At 39.3% G+C, this 15,110-nt stretch overlaps 1 protein-coding gene across 1 annotated transcript in view; it reads left to right on the forward strand.

Annotated features, from left to right (window-relative positions):
• The window catches only part of LOC124802613 (zinc finger protein 771-like), a 159,540-nt gene that overhangs the window by 94,398 nt on the left and 50,032 nt on the right, over positions 1 to 15,110 (forward strand). Inside the window, exon 2 of the mRNA XM_047263499.1 lies at positions 5,480 to 5,543. Within this exon, the coding sequence (XP_047119455.1) occupies positions 5,480 to 5,543 (64 nt within the window). The remainder of the gene's footprint in view (positions 1 to 5,479; positions 5,544 to 15,110) is intronic.

The following is a 15,110-nucleotide window of genomic DNA, read 5'->3' on the forward strand; positions in this document are numbered from 1 at the left end:
ACTAGGACATGACTACAGGAACCCACACCATGAACCTGCTTCCCTGGTACTTTAAATATGGTGCTGGCAACAATCAGAGCAAAATGCCTCGGACCTTTGGAGGTGATGGAGTCCCACCTCTAACTGACAAACCAGGGACTCCTAAGATACGACTTGGCAAACAAATGGTAATGATATGGGAAGCTGTTAATATCAATGGGGGCTACTCTGGGAAGAAGGTAGAGCTGGCAGTGGCTGCAAGTAAGATGGGGCTGGACGTTTTAGCTGTTAGTGACATTCGGGTAAGGGGTGAGAAAGAAGAGGAAGTGGGAGAATACAAGTCCTACCTGTCAGGAGTCAAAGCAGGAATAACACAATGGGGTGTAGGGCTTTACATCAGGAAAGAAATGGAACCCAGTGTAGTTGCAATAAGGTATGTAAACGAACGACTGATGTGGATAGATTTGGCAGTGTCTAGCAAAAAAATTAGGATTGTGTCAGTATATTCGCATTGTGAAGGGACAGATCGAGATAAGATGGATAGTTTTTATGAGGCACTCAGTGATGTAGTTGTTAGAGTAATTGACAAGGACAGTGTTCTGCTCATGGGGGATTTTAATGCCAGGATTGGAAATCGAACAGAAGGGCATGAAAAGGTTATGGGTAAATTTGGAGAGGATATGGAGGCCAACAGGAACGGGAAACAACTCTTGGATTTCTGTGCCAGTATGGGCTTAGTAATCACAAACTCCTTTTTTAAACATAAGAACATTCACCGGTATACTTGGGAAGGCAGGGGAACCAGATCTGTCATCGACTATATAATAACAGATCAGGAATTCAGGAAGGCTGTGAGGGACACACGTGTATTCAGGGGATTCTTTGATGACACTGATCATTATTTAATCTGCAGTGAAATTGGGATTGTGAGGCCGAAAGTGCAGGAGGTCAGGTCCATATGTAGGAGGATAAGAGTGGAGAAACTTCAGGATAAGGTAATCAGGCACAAGTACATAACAGCGATCTCAGAAAGGTACCAGTTAGTTGAATGTAGTCAATTACAGTCATTGGAAAAGGAATGGACAAGGTACAGGGACACAGTACTAGAAGTGGCTAAAGAATGTCTTGGAACAGTTGTGTGTAAAAGTAGGATGAAGCAAACAGCTTGGTGGAATGACACAGTCAAGGCAGCCTGTGAAAGGAAAAAGATGGCGTATCAAAGATGGCTACATACTAGAACTCAGGTAGACAGAGAAAGTTATGTTGAAGAAAGAAACAAAGTCAAACAGATAATTGCAGCATCCAAGAAGAAATCTTGGGAAGACTTTGGAAACAGGTTGGAGACCATGGGTCAAGCTGCTGGAAAACCATTCTGGAGTGTAATTAGCAGTCTTCAAAAGGGAGATAAGAAGGAAATGACAAGTATTTTGGATAGGTCAGGAAAACTGCTGGTGAATCCTGTTGATGCCTTGGGCAGATGGAGGGAATATTTTGAAGAGTTGCTCAATGTAGGTGAAAATACGATCAGTAATGTTTCAGATTTCGATGTACAATGGGACAGGAATGATGATGGAAATAGGACCACATTTGAGGAAGTGGAGAAAATGGTCAATAGAGTGCAGTGCAATAAAGCAGCTGGGGTGGATGAAATTAAGTCGGAACTCATCAAATACAGTGGAATGTCAGGTCTTAAATGGCTACACAGGATAATTGAAATGGCCTGGGAGTCGAGACAGGTTCCATCAGACTGGACAAAAGTAGTAATCACACCAATCTTTAAACATAGAAACAGAAAAGATTGTAACAACTACAGAGGTATCTCTCTAATCAACGTTGTGGGTAAAATCTTCTCAGGTATTGTAGAAAGGAAAGTGCGAGTATTAGTTGAGGACCAATTGGATGAAAATCATTGTGGGTTTAGGCCTCTTAGAGGTTGTCATGACCAAATCTTTAGCTTACGGCAAATGATGGAGAAGTGTTATGAGTGGAACAGGGAAGGTATATGACCAGCTTCCTAGGAGGAAGTTATTGTCTGTTCTACGAGATTATGGAATAGGAGACAAACTTTTCCAAGCAATTAAAGGTCTTTATATGGATAGTCAGGCAGCAGTTAGAGTTGACGGTAAATTGAGTTCATGGTTCAGAGTAGTTTCAGGGGTAAGACAAGGCTGCAACCTGTCTCCACTGTTGTTCATATTATTTATGGATCATATGTTGAAAACAATAGAATGGCTGGGTGAGATTAAGATATGTGAACACAAAATAAGCAGTCTTGCATATGCGGATGAGTTAGTTGTGATGGCAGATTCGATTGAAAGTTTGCAAAGTAATATTTCAGAGCTAGATCAGAAATGTAAGGACTATGGTATGAAGATTAGCATCTCCAAAACGAAAGTAATGTCAGTGGGAAGGAAATATAAACGGATTGAGTGCCAAATAGGAGGAACAAAGTTAGAACAGGTGGACGGTTTCAAGTACTTAGGATGCATATTCTCACAGGATGGCAACATAGTGAAAGAACTGGAAGCAAGGTGTAGCAAAGCTAGTGCAGTGAGCACTCAGCTACGATCTACTCTCTTCTGCAAGAAGGAAGTCAGTACCAAGACTAAGTTATCTGTGCACCGTTCAATCTTTCGACCAACTTTGTTGTATGGGAGCGAAAGCTGGGTGGATTCAGGTTACCTTATCAACAAGGTTGAGGTTACGGATATGAAAGTAGCTAGGATGATTGCAAGTACTAGTAGATGGGAACAATGGCAGGAGGGTGTCCACAATGAGGAAATCAAAGAAAAACTGGGAATGAACTCTATAGATGTAGCAGTCAGGGTGAATAGGCTTAGATGGTGGGGTCATGTTACACGCATGGGAGAAGCAAGGTTACCCAAGAGACTCATGGGTTCAGCAGTAGAGGTTAGGAGGAGTCAGGGCAGACCAAGGAGAAGGTACCTGGATTCGGCTAAGAATGATTTTGAAGTAATAGGTTTAACATCAGAAGAGGCACCAATGTTAGCAGTGAATAGGGGATCATGGAGGAATTTTATAAGGGGCCTATACTCCAGACTGAACGCTGAAAGGCATAATCAGTCTTAAATGATGATGATGATGCTGAGGGAATTGGGTTAGGTAATGAGACACTTAAAGTAGTAGATGAGTTTTGCTATTTAGGGAGCAAAATAACTGATGATGGTCAAAATAGAGAGGATATAAAATGTAGATTGGCAATGGCAAGAAAAGTGTTTCTTAAGAAGAGAAATTTATTAACATTGAGTATAGATTTAAGTGTCAGGAAGTCTTTTCTAAAAGTATTTGTATGGAGTGTAACCATGTATTGATGTGAAACATGGACGATAAATAATTTAGACAAACAGAGAACAGAAGCTTTAGAAATGTGGTGCTACAGAAGAATGCTGAAGGTTAGATGGGTAGATCATGTTACTAATGGGAAGGTACTGAATAGAATTGGGAACAAGTGGAATTTGTGGCATAACTTGACTAGAAGATAAAACTTTGAACATAGCTGCTAAGGTTCAGTGACCATGTCAGAATTATATTGGAACAAATAAGCCCTCGGTCAAAATTGACCTGGTTTGGACGCTACTATGAGTGTCGTTTTCAGAATTAGACTAACTGTCCTAAAACATATTAGGTATATAGTACATTAATAAAATTAAAGTTTGTACTGACTGGAAAAGATGCAGTACTTACAAGTCACATATTAAAAAAGATCTGAGCCGGAAAGGCGACGTCATGAACAGTTGTGAGATGGCAAGCCGCTAAGGGCTGCTCGTACTGTGAACAAGGGTTGCAACGAGACTCATGCTGATAACATATTTTTTTCAAATGTACCATTAGAAACAACCATTTACTATGTAATTTGTTTTATCTTATTGTAATTTTGTTCTTGTCTTTGAATGAAATCACATAACAAATAGCAACTCAAAATACACTCTTATGGGTTAGCAATTTCTTTTGACAACCTCTTCAAATAACCCTGTTTTTATTAGCTGCTACTGTTTCGTAATGAAAGGACACTGACTTGTAGGTATTATGTTGATCTGTTTGATGCACTTATGTATATAAATGATACTACGTGTTTACCACATAAATGGAACTATGTGAATGATGCACGAATCTCAAAATAATATTGTAATAGTGGTGCAAAATTCTGGGTAAATCATCAACATTGTGTTCCATATTATGTAGTGGGATTTAAACTTTCTGACATGGAGGATTTTTCTTTTTGTTTTCCAAAATTTTAGATAAATTTGGAAAAAGATTTATCAGGGTAATGTAAAGTTACAATAGTAAGAATAATGTATCTTTGAAGCTCTATTGATTGTATTTAGTGGTGTTGGAACTAGTATGGTAAGTGAAGTAATGTGTGATTTCTGGAAGTGTGAAAAGTAACCAAAGGATTAAGTAAACGAGAGGGAGAAAAGCAATTGTGTTTATTAATGATTTTTCATCAGAAATAAATGTTCCAGTGAAATAAAAGGTTTTTTGCTTCTCACCTTAAAAGTAGTAATGAGTGACATGGCACAAGGTGATTCAGTTGCTGCTCCCCCACATCGTTACTTTAAAATATGCTCAGGAAAGTATTGCACGGAATCCCATTTAAGGGTAGGGTACTCAGATGATGTCGTTCACTGTAAAGAGACATTTATTTTATCATTCGGCCTTTCCTTTCCTCTTATCATTAACAATTGTTAACTGGGTGTTCAAAATTTTGTTTTCACACACACACACACACACACACACACACACACGTACGTGCGCCTGTCACCTGTATGGCTATATCCTGGCTGACTACATTGTACCGGCACTGCAGCTGGACTGGAGTCATGGCATTGTGTCAGGTGTAGTGGCTGAGGGAAGTAACGAGGAGAGAAGCAGGAAGCATTGTTTGGAAATGTGGGTGGTGACTGGGAGGAAGGGGCAGCAACTGCACAAGATAGAAGTGCAGCATGGCAAAGTGTGAGCCTGCTCTGGTAGCAGCTCACAATTAGATGGAGAACTAGATTGGGAAGGATTGTTAGAATAGATTAAAGGGGGACTTTGGGGCCCATATTGACACACACCTCTAATCCTCGTACCTCCCACAGGAACTGACTTATTATCCAATGTCATACCAGACTGGAAGAACTGAACAATATCCTTCACCACCCAAAATTCTTCCCATTAATCCCAAACAGATATTCTGTCTCCAACCCAATCTATGTTACATTTAGTCCATGCTTGTGTGTGTGTGTGTGTGTGTGTGTGTGTGTGTGTGTGTGTGTAAAAAGGATTTTTTAGGAAGCCAACGAAGTTCTCACCATTTTTTATGTGCCTTTTGATGACTCAATGCCTTTACTACTCAGTGAGTTGTTGCCTATACTGCTTAAATTATTTATTATAAACTGTGTTAGCCATTTTGATTAATGTTTTATTGTGAAGTGTAAAGATGGCTGTAAAACTCCTGGTTCTGTGTTGTAAAGTATGTTTTTTCCCTCTGTTTCAGGGAAGAGGCCACAGTTGGTCGATGTTGCTGTGCAGTGTGAAGAAATAGAGTTTGATAAGACAAGGTATATTGCTTATGAATATTTAGAATGTGAAATAGCTGTTAATACACAATATTAGGTTGCACAATGTGAACTAAAATTGATCCATCAATCTTTCTTACTCTCATTACTATTGTTTGCCAGCCTGCGACATAATGTTGGACCCTTATCTTTTGCTTCAGTGCAGTTTGAAAGTGGGTGCGAGAGACTGGCAGATTGAAGCTTCAAGTCTGGTCATGAGGCACACTTGAGTGATTCACTCAGTCAGAGCATTGCCAGCAAAGGACCCTGTTCCTTGTTCAAATTCCATTCTGACACACAGTTTGAATGTACCAGGAAGTTTCATAACAGCAGACTGTGTGGTTCTTTCAGGAAGTGTACGTCTAGTCAACAGAATAATTCCAGAATGTAATATCAACAATGTTATGAAAAGGATGGATTTTACTCACCATAAAGATGACACATTGAGTTGCAGACAGCGTGGTAGAAAGACTGTTACTATAAGCTTTTGACCAAAGCCTTCTTCATAAAAGAGAAAGGCCACACATTCACACAAGCAAGCATACTTCACACATACATGAGCACTATCTCCAGACATTCCAACCAGAGGTCATGTGTGTTCGCAGTTTGTGGTCTAATGGCTAGTGTTGCTGCCCCTGGATCATGGGGTCCAGGGTTCGGGATTTTCTCTGCCCGGGGACTGGGTTTTTGTGTTGTTCTCATAATTTCATCATCATCACCACCATTTGTGACAGTGGCTAGATTGGATTGTGGAAGGGGAAAAAAAAAAAAAAAAAAAAAAAAAAAAAAAAAAAAAAAAAAAAAAAAAAAAAAAAAAACGGACTCTGTAAAAATTGGGACTTTGTACGGGCGCTGATGACTGTGCAGTTGAGTACCCCACAAACCAAACATCATCATCAGAGGTCGTGTGTGCGAGGTGCTTGCTTGTGTGAAGGTACATGTGTTTCTCTTTTCTGAAAAAGACTTTGGCCGAAAGCTTATATGTAACAGGCTTTTCATTGTGCCTGTCTGCCATGCAACATGTGATCTGTACAGTGGATAGCAATCTATTCTTTTCATAATATTGTTAATAAAATAATAAGACAGACAACTGATTGCTTTTAAAATAGTTACAAAGATTTGAGGTGACTAGCATTACAAAAAATAAAAAATAAATATTCAACATTTATATTTTTTCACACTTTCATAAATTAATGGCGCAATTTCATAGAACTGCTCAGTGACAGCAGATAAAAGACTAGAAATTTATCTCTTTGAACCTGAAACTAGTGTTGTGTGTCTTCTGGAAAAACCACATAAGTGGGGAGTAAGAAATTTGTTTGCTGTCACAGATGAATGTTGCTCTCCTGGCAAATGAATTATTGTGTTGTGGAATAGGCTGCCATGTTCTGAAATTCTCTCTTATAGGCATCAATGGAAACCCAACTATGTTCTAAACTTTTGAATAAAATTATTCTTCCAGTTAATAAAATCTCTGTTCCCACTGCGTCCATTAAAAGGAAATTTTATGCAAATGACTGCTCATTGGCTCCTCATCCACATCATTTCCCCAGAAGCTCCTGTATAGTGTGTAGCAGAGGGTACATAGTTGCTAGTATTACTATAACCCCTTGCTATTTCGTTCTGATGTGGCACACAGGAAGAATGACTGTCAGTGTGTCTCCCTGTCCACATTTTTGTAATCTTCTGTCTTTGCACTTAGACAAGAGCTATGTTGGAGGAAGTCATATGAATAACATTTTATGTAGCACTCAGCACATTTCCTCATTGCAGATTCTGAGCATTTGTGTAACAATGTAACATTTATTAAATAAATGTCTGACAAATTGTGTTGTTCCTCTTTGAATTTTCTCTCTTTCATGCGTTAATCCAACTTCGTAATTGTTCCACATTGATGAAGAGTATTCAAGAATTTGCCAGACAAGAGTTTATATAAGTGACCTAATTCTTAGATGACTTACACTTGATTAGGACTTTTCCAATGAAACTAAGATTTACATTGTCTTTTCACATTTATTAAACTCCAACTGCATGCTCTTAGGTATGTCAATACTGTGATGGATACCAGTGGTTGCTTGACAGTGGTTTATTCAAACCATAACAGATGATTATTCCAATTTTTGTTGTAGTATAATTTTGCATTTCAATTGTTCATTTTTCCTACACCATCAGAATTCCATGGGCACAGGAAATTACTTGTTTATTAAGGACAGGGTCTCACATTCACAATATATATTTGTTCTACTCATTCCACTGTACTGACTGGGGCAGATTTTATTGACACGGAAATGAGATTAAGATAAAAGGACTTTACAATACTGCACCAGGGGTATGTACTATCATCAGAACAGCCTGTTGTAATATTGTAAAGTTATTGGCATCATTCTGCTGTATACCCATGATCGTTTTAAAACCACATCAGAAAATTGTTAAAATTCTGTGCTGTTACTCTTGCGCTTCTTTCAGATTCAAACATTGGTACAACTGTGCCTTTTGTCTTCTCAATTTTTACTGAAAATTGAAGCAAATAAATAAGCTGATGGTCTAATAGATTGCAGAGTAGAGAACTATTTTTAATTATTTATTTCTTTGCTTCTTTTAGATGTTTTATTTTTATTTAAATAATATGTCTTGTTTGTAACATTTTTTGAAGTTGTTACATGTTTGTTTGATTACAAAGTTATGTCTCAGTATAGCGGTAATAATAACATCCCGGGAAATGTCTGCTTGTGTCTGTATATGTGCGGATGGATATGTGTGTGTGTGTGTGTGTGTGTGTGTGTGTGTGTGTGTGTGAGTGTATACCTGTCCTTTTTTCCCCCTAAGGTAAGTCTTTCCGCTCCCGGGATTTGAATGACTCCTTACCCTTTCCCTTAAAACCCACATCCTTTCGTCTTTCCTCTCCTTCACTCTTTCCTGATGAAGCAACCGAGGGTTGCAAAAGCTTGAAATTTGTGTGTGTGTTTTTTAACTCACTGTCAGCAGAAAGTATCAGTTCGTTTCTTGTTACAAACAAAATTATTTTTAAAGCGGAATTTACTTATCCTTTGTGTAAAGCAATCTCACATTAGTCTAATGCGCTATTCGTAGCGAAGAATAATCAGTACTCTGGCAGTGACAGCACCGCCTAGTCACTGCTGAAGTACTGGTTATTCTTCCTATTTTTACTCTCCAGGTTAATATATATTGATAAAACAAATATCATGCTAGACTAATGTGGGATCGCTTTAAAGAGAAGCGACATAAAATTCTGCTTTAAAAATCATTTTGTTTGTAACAGGAAACAAACCAACCCTTTTGTTGACACTGGATGTCATGTGAAAGACATGATGAGCAGTATTTGTGTGGGCTTACTTCAGCTACACACTGCAAAGGCTAAATTCTAAATATGTGCCCAAACCCCAGAGAAAATGCATTTGACAACACACACACACACACACACACACACAGTTTGAATGTCTGGTGTTTCCTGGGTATGTATTTATTTCAATCTTCTAAAATTAGTCCATCTCCTCCTTCCCCATATATATATATATATATATATATATATATATATATATACACACACACACACACACACACACACATTTCATTCTCCTCCGTCTCCAGCCCCCACCCCACTGTATGTCCTCTCATCCTTCCCCTCTCTCTGACTGTCTCCACCCCTTCCCTGCCCATCTTCTCTTCTACCCTTTTTGTGTCCATCTCCTCCCTTTCACTTTTTCTCTCCATCTCCTCTTCTCCACCCCCACCCCCCCCTTCTCTCTCTCCCCCCCTCTCTCTCCCCCCCCTCCCTCCATCTACTCCTCCCTGCCTTTCTGTCCATCTCCTCCACCCTCTGTCAGTCTCCATCTCCTTGGCCTCCCTCTCTGTCTCTGCACTCCTCCTCCCCCACTCTTCTCTGTCACCCTCACCCCAATAGGAGTTCAGCGGGTTTTTCACTCACAGTGTTTCTTACCAGATGGTAAAATAATTTAATTTTATAGATAAAATATCTACTCAGCAAGCAGCAGCAGAGCACACACATAAAAGACAGTTGTAATTAGGCAAGCTTTCGGAGGCAGTGGCTCCCTTCTTCAGGCAGAGTGGTTGAAGGGGAAGGGAGCGGGGTGAAGGAAAAGGACTGGAGAGGTCTAGGAGAAGGGGTAGATTTCAGAAAAGTCACTGATAACCACGTGTTAGGGGAGACAGAGTGCATCTGAAATGTACCCCTTTTCCTAGATCTCCCCAGTCCTTTTCCTTCAACCCTCTTCCTTCCCCTTCAACCCCTCTGCCTGAGGAAGGAAGCCACTGCCTCCAAAAGCTTGACCAATTACAACCGTCTTTTATTTGCATGCTCTGCCGCCGCTTACTGAGTAGATTTTTTTGTCTATACAATCAAATTATTTTGTCAAAAATTGATTGTTTTCATTGTTATATTACAGTATAGTAAGTAACATGTGTACCAGTTGTGGTTGAAATCAATCAAGGAGTTTAGGAGCAAATTTCTACCTGTGGATTCACCTGTATAAGCATGTATCACATATATTTCTTGTATATTTAACACATTTCTCACATATTTGTACACATATTTCACCTATTATCTCTAGTGAATTTCATCCTGCAGTTTCGTTGTGATGCAGCTCAATGTTTATGGCTTCTTATCTCCAGAACTGTGTGTCATACAATTATATAATTTTGCAGGTACATTCAGCAGCATATGTGAAAATTGTCTGTGAAATGTGTTGGGAATAGAGTTAGTAGTGAAGGACTAATACATTAAAACATCATGCATGATGTGGTATTTTTCATACATCTCAGTGTTTATGATGTCACATCTCCTGAACTATGTGTCGTTGTTGTTGTTGTTGTTGTGGTCTTCAGTCCTGAGACTGGTTTGATGCAGCTCTCCATGCTACTCTATCCTGTGCAAGCTTCTTCATCTCCCAGTACCTACTGCAACCTACATCCTTCTGAATCTGCTTAGTGTATTCGTCTCTTGGTCTCCCCCTATGATTTTTACCTTCCACGCTGCCCTCCAATACTAAATTGGTGATCCCTAGATGCCTCAGAACATGTCCTACCAACCGATCCCTTCTTCTGGTCAAGTTGTGCCACAAACTTCTCTTCTCCCCAATCCTATTCAATACTTCCTCATTAGTTATGTGATCTACCCATCTAATCTTCAGCATTCTTCCGTAGCACCACATTTCGAAAGCTTCTATTCTCTTCTTGTCCAAACTATTTACCGTCCATGTTTCACTTCCATACATGGCTACACTCCATACAAATACTTTCAGAAATAACACTTAAATCTATACTCGATGTTAACAAATTTCTCTTCTTCAGAAACGCTTTCCTTGCCATTGCCAGTCTACATTTTATATCCTCTCTACTTCGTCCATCATCAGTTATTTTGCTCCCCAAATAGCAAAACTCCTTTACTACTTTAAGTGTCTCATTTCCTAATCTAATACCCTCAGCATCACCCGACTTAACTCGACTACATTCCATTATCCTCGTTTTGCTTTTGTTGACGTTCATCTTATATCCTCCCTTCAAGACACCATCCATTCCGTTCAACTGCTCTTCCAAGTCCTTTGCTGTCTCTGACAGAATTACAATGTCATCGGCGAACCTCAAAGTTTTTATTTCTTCTCCATGGATTTTAATACCTACTCCAAATTTTTCTTTTGTTTCCTTTACTGCTTGCTCAATATAGAGATTGAATAACATCGGGGAGAGGCTACAACCCTGTCTTACTCCCTTCCCAACCACTGCTTCCCTTTCATGTCCCTCAACTCTTATAACTGCCATCTGGTTTCTGTACAAGTTGTAAATAGCCTTTCGCTCCCTGTATTTTACCCCTGCCACCTTTAGAATTTGAAACAGAGTATTCCAGTCAACATTGTCAAAAGCTTTCTCTAAGTCTACAAATGCTAGAAACGTAGGTTTGCCTTTCCTTAATCTTTCTTCTAAGATAAGTTGTAGTATCAGTATTGCCTCACGTGTTCCAGTATTTCTACGGAATCCAAACTGATCTTCCCCGAGGTCGGCTTCTACTAGTTTTTCCATTCGTCTGTAAAGAATTCGTGTTAGTACTTTGCAGCTGTGGCTTATTAAACTGATTGTTCGGTAATTTTCACATCTGTCATCTGTCTATGTGTCATACAATGATATAATTTCGCAGGTACATTCAGTGGCATACAAGCTGCCTCAAAAGGAATGGTCAATATTCAGGGATATGTTAGGAACGATCATTCGAATAAAATCAATCTTAGTAAACATGGCCTTTTGAGATGCATACTTTAAGATCTATGAGCACTTCTTCATCTTTGTTAGTGTGAAAAAATCTCTTCTACTGCAAACTCTTTGGTTTCCGTATTTTGAGAGGTGGTAGTATGAAACAAACAAGAAAAAAAGTCCGGGAAACATGGGCTCTAAATTTCATACCCTAAAAACTATGAGCACTTGTTAACCTTCCATACTTGAAACACATCTCTTCTTCTGAACAATGCACATAGTACTTAAAGGTATGTATTTTGGAGTCCATGTTTACTGGATATTTATGGATCAAAGCAAGAAAAAAGTCCATCTTTACTGGATATTTATGGATCAAAGCAAGAAAAAAGTCCATCTTGACTGGACATTTGTTTCTCATCCTGGTCCATGCAACCACCTCACAAAGTGTGGAAAGCAAAGAGCTTGCAGTAGAAGAGATTTGTTTCACATTATAAAAGCTGAAGAAGTGCTCATACTTTTTAAGGTATACATTTTGGAGCCCCTGTTTACTAGACCGTTTTGCTCTGAATGACGTGTCCTCAAATATTGACCATTCCTCCTGTGACACAATGTATGTGAATACTGTCTGCAAAATGTGTCACAAATAGAGTTAGTAATAAAAACATAATAAATTAAACATCATGCTTGATGCAATAGTTTTATTGTATGACCAGCGGAAATGTAGTAAGCGATAAACTCTTTTCCTTTCATCTTTTTGTGGGGGTTATAAGTGAGAAAAAGCTTTGTAAGGTTTTAAATGGTGTGTAAAGTTTGTTGCAAGCGACTAAGTGCTCTCTTTATCAAATACTGGATGAATAAAGTCATCGATATGTGCATCATGGGCTACACTCTGGCTTCACCTCCACTCCTTCGATAGGCAGTGGTTTTTGCCCCACAATGCTTCTTTCGTCACAGTAAGTGATATTGTACGAAGTTTGAAAGTTTGGTTCAAAGCAATCCAGTGGCTTAAGAGGAGATGTAGGACATAAATACACCCATTTTTATAATATGTATATATTTGTGAACATATTACATAGGAGCGCCAAAAGAAACTGATATAGGCATGCGTATTCCAATACAGAGATATATAAAGAGGCAGAATACAGTGCTGTAGTTAGCAACACTTATATAAGACAACAAGTGTCCAGCGCACTTGTTAGACCAGTTACTGCTGCTACAATGCCAGGTTATCAAGATTTAAATGAGTTTGAATGTGGTTTTATAGTCAGCCATGAGCAATGGGACACAGCATTTCCAAGGTAACAAGGAAGTGGGGATTTTCCCATATGACCATTCCACGAGTGTACCATGAATATCAGGAATCCGGTAAAAACATCAAATCTCTGACATCACTTTGGCCAGAAAAAGACCCTGCAAGTACGTGACGAGTGACTGAAGTGAATCGTTCAACGTGAGAGAAGTGCAACCCTTCCACAAATTGCTGCAGATCTCAATTCTGGGCCATCAGCAAGTGTCAGCATGTGAACCATCCAATGAAACATCATCAACATAGGCTTTCAGAGCCAAAGGCCCACTTGTATACCCTTGATGACTGCACAACGCAAAGCATTTTGCCTCACCTGGGCCCATCATCACTGACATTGGACTGTTGATGACTGGAAACATGTTGCCTGGTCATACAAGTCTCATTTCAAATTGTATCAAGTGGATGGATGTGTACGGGTATGGAGACAATCCCATGAATCCATGGTCCCTACATGTCAGCAAGGGACTGTTAAAGCTGGTGGAGGCTCTGTAACGGTGTGGGGTATGTGCAGTTAGAATGATATGGGACCCCTGATATGTGTGGATACGACTCTGACAGGTGACATGTACGTAAGCATCCTGTCTGATCACTACATCCATTCATGTCCATTGTGCATTCTAGTGGAGTTGGGCAATCCCAGCAGGACAATGTGACACCCCACATGTCCAGAGTTGCTAAAAAGTGGCTCCAGGAACACACTATTGGGTTTAAAGACTTCCGCTGGCCACCAAACTCCCCAGACATGAACATTATTGAGCATATCTGGGATGCCTTGCAATGTACTGCTCAGAAGAGATCTCCACCCCCTCGTACTTTTATGGATTTATGGATAGCCCTGCAGGATTCTTGGTGTTAATTCCCTCCAGCACTACTTCAGACATTAGTCGAGTCCAAGTCACATTGTGTTGCGGCACTCGCGGTGGCCCTACACGATATTAGGCAGGTGTACTAGTTTCTGTGGCTCTTCAGTAAATGCATCAGTTCCAATATTATGGACTATCTGTATTTGCATGGGCTAAAACTAGAGAAATGAGAGTTTGAAATAAATGGTTGAAGCTCCGTCATAAGTTGCACTGAGAAGTATCTTTTTTATTTCTTGAGAGTGACTGGTTTCGTATACCTGTGTCCATTTTCAAACCATCTGTGTCGTAAGCATGAAAAATACATGCAATAACCTGTGTACAAAAACTGCCCCTCCAGTGATGATCAGAGTGGAATTATGGCTGACTCAACAACAGTAAATAGAACACTTAGAACGAACATTAGAGAGTTCTCTAATGTCCATTCTGTGTAGTCTGTGGTTTGAAAATGGAGATGAAGAATGAATAGTGGACAAATGATATTAAATAAGACACACTTCAGACTAGGTCCTAAAGAAGAGGGCTATGGGCTGAGAGAAACAGGTAGAATGAATACTATCTTCTTACAAAAAAATATTAGTGCATTTATATATAAATATCTGTATGCTCTGGAACAGCATCAGGGCACATTACTGTTCTCTCTCTCTCCCATAATAATTACATTTTATATCCATATTTATTGATTTATTTTTATTAGTAATAGTATTATTATTATTATTAATAGCTTCAGAAAAGTATCAGAGTTGTTTACAGTGCTGTATTACATTTCATACGTTCTAACGTTTTTCGGACGACACGAGACGGTGTGGTACTGAGGGGCAAGACTCACTCGTCTCTCGCAATTGACTTACGTGTTGTTTGCAGCCGATTCTCTTCTCTGGGTAATCAGCTACGTCAATCTCCCAAAAGCTTCTTCTCCGAAGACTATAGCGGGTTAAAGGAATTTATTAAGCTACTTCTCTATCCTTGAAATAATTTGTGTACTCATGGAACACTTTCCGTTCATTCTTGGTATATTTTCATCTCTCAACACAAAGCAACATTTACTCTTTTTCACATAAGTAAGTAAACTCTGACAAGCCAACTGGCATCTTTAAACTTCAGACTCGATAAAACACAAGTTCAATATCATAGTAACAATACAATAATTTAGAGGCATCACATGCATCCTGCCTCATGCAG

This window comes from Schistocerca piceifrons, chromosome 6 (genome assembly GCF_021461385.2).
Source record: "Schistocerca piceifrons isolate TAMUIC-IGC-003096 chromosome 6, iqSchPice1.1, whole genome shotgun sequence".
In the NCBI taxonomy this organism is placed as follows: Eukaryota; Metazoa; Arthropoda; class Insecta; order Orthoptera; family Acrididae; genus Schistocerca; species Schistocerca piceifrons.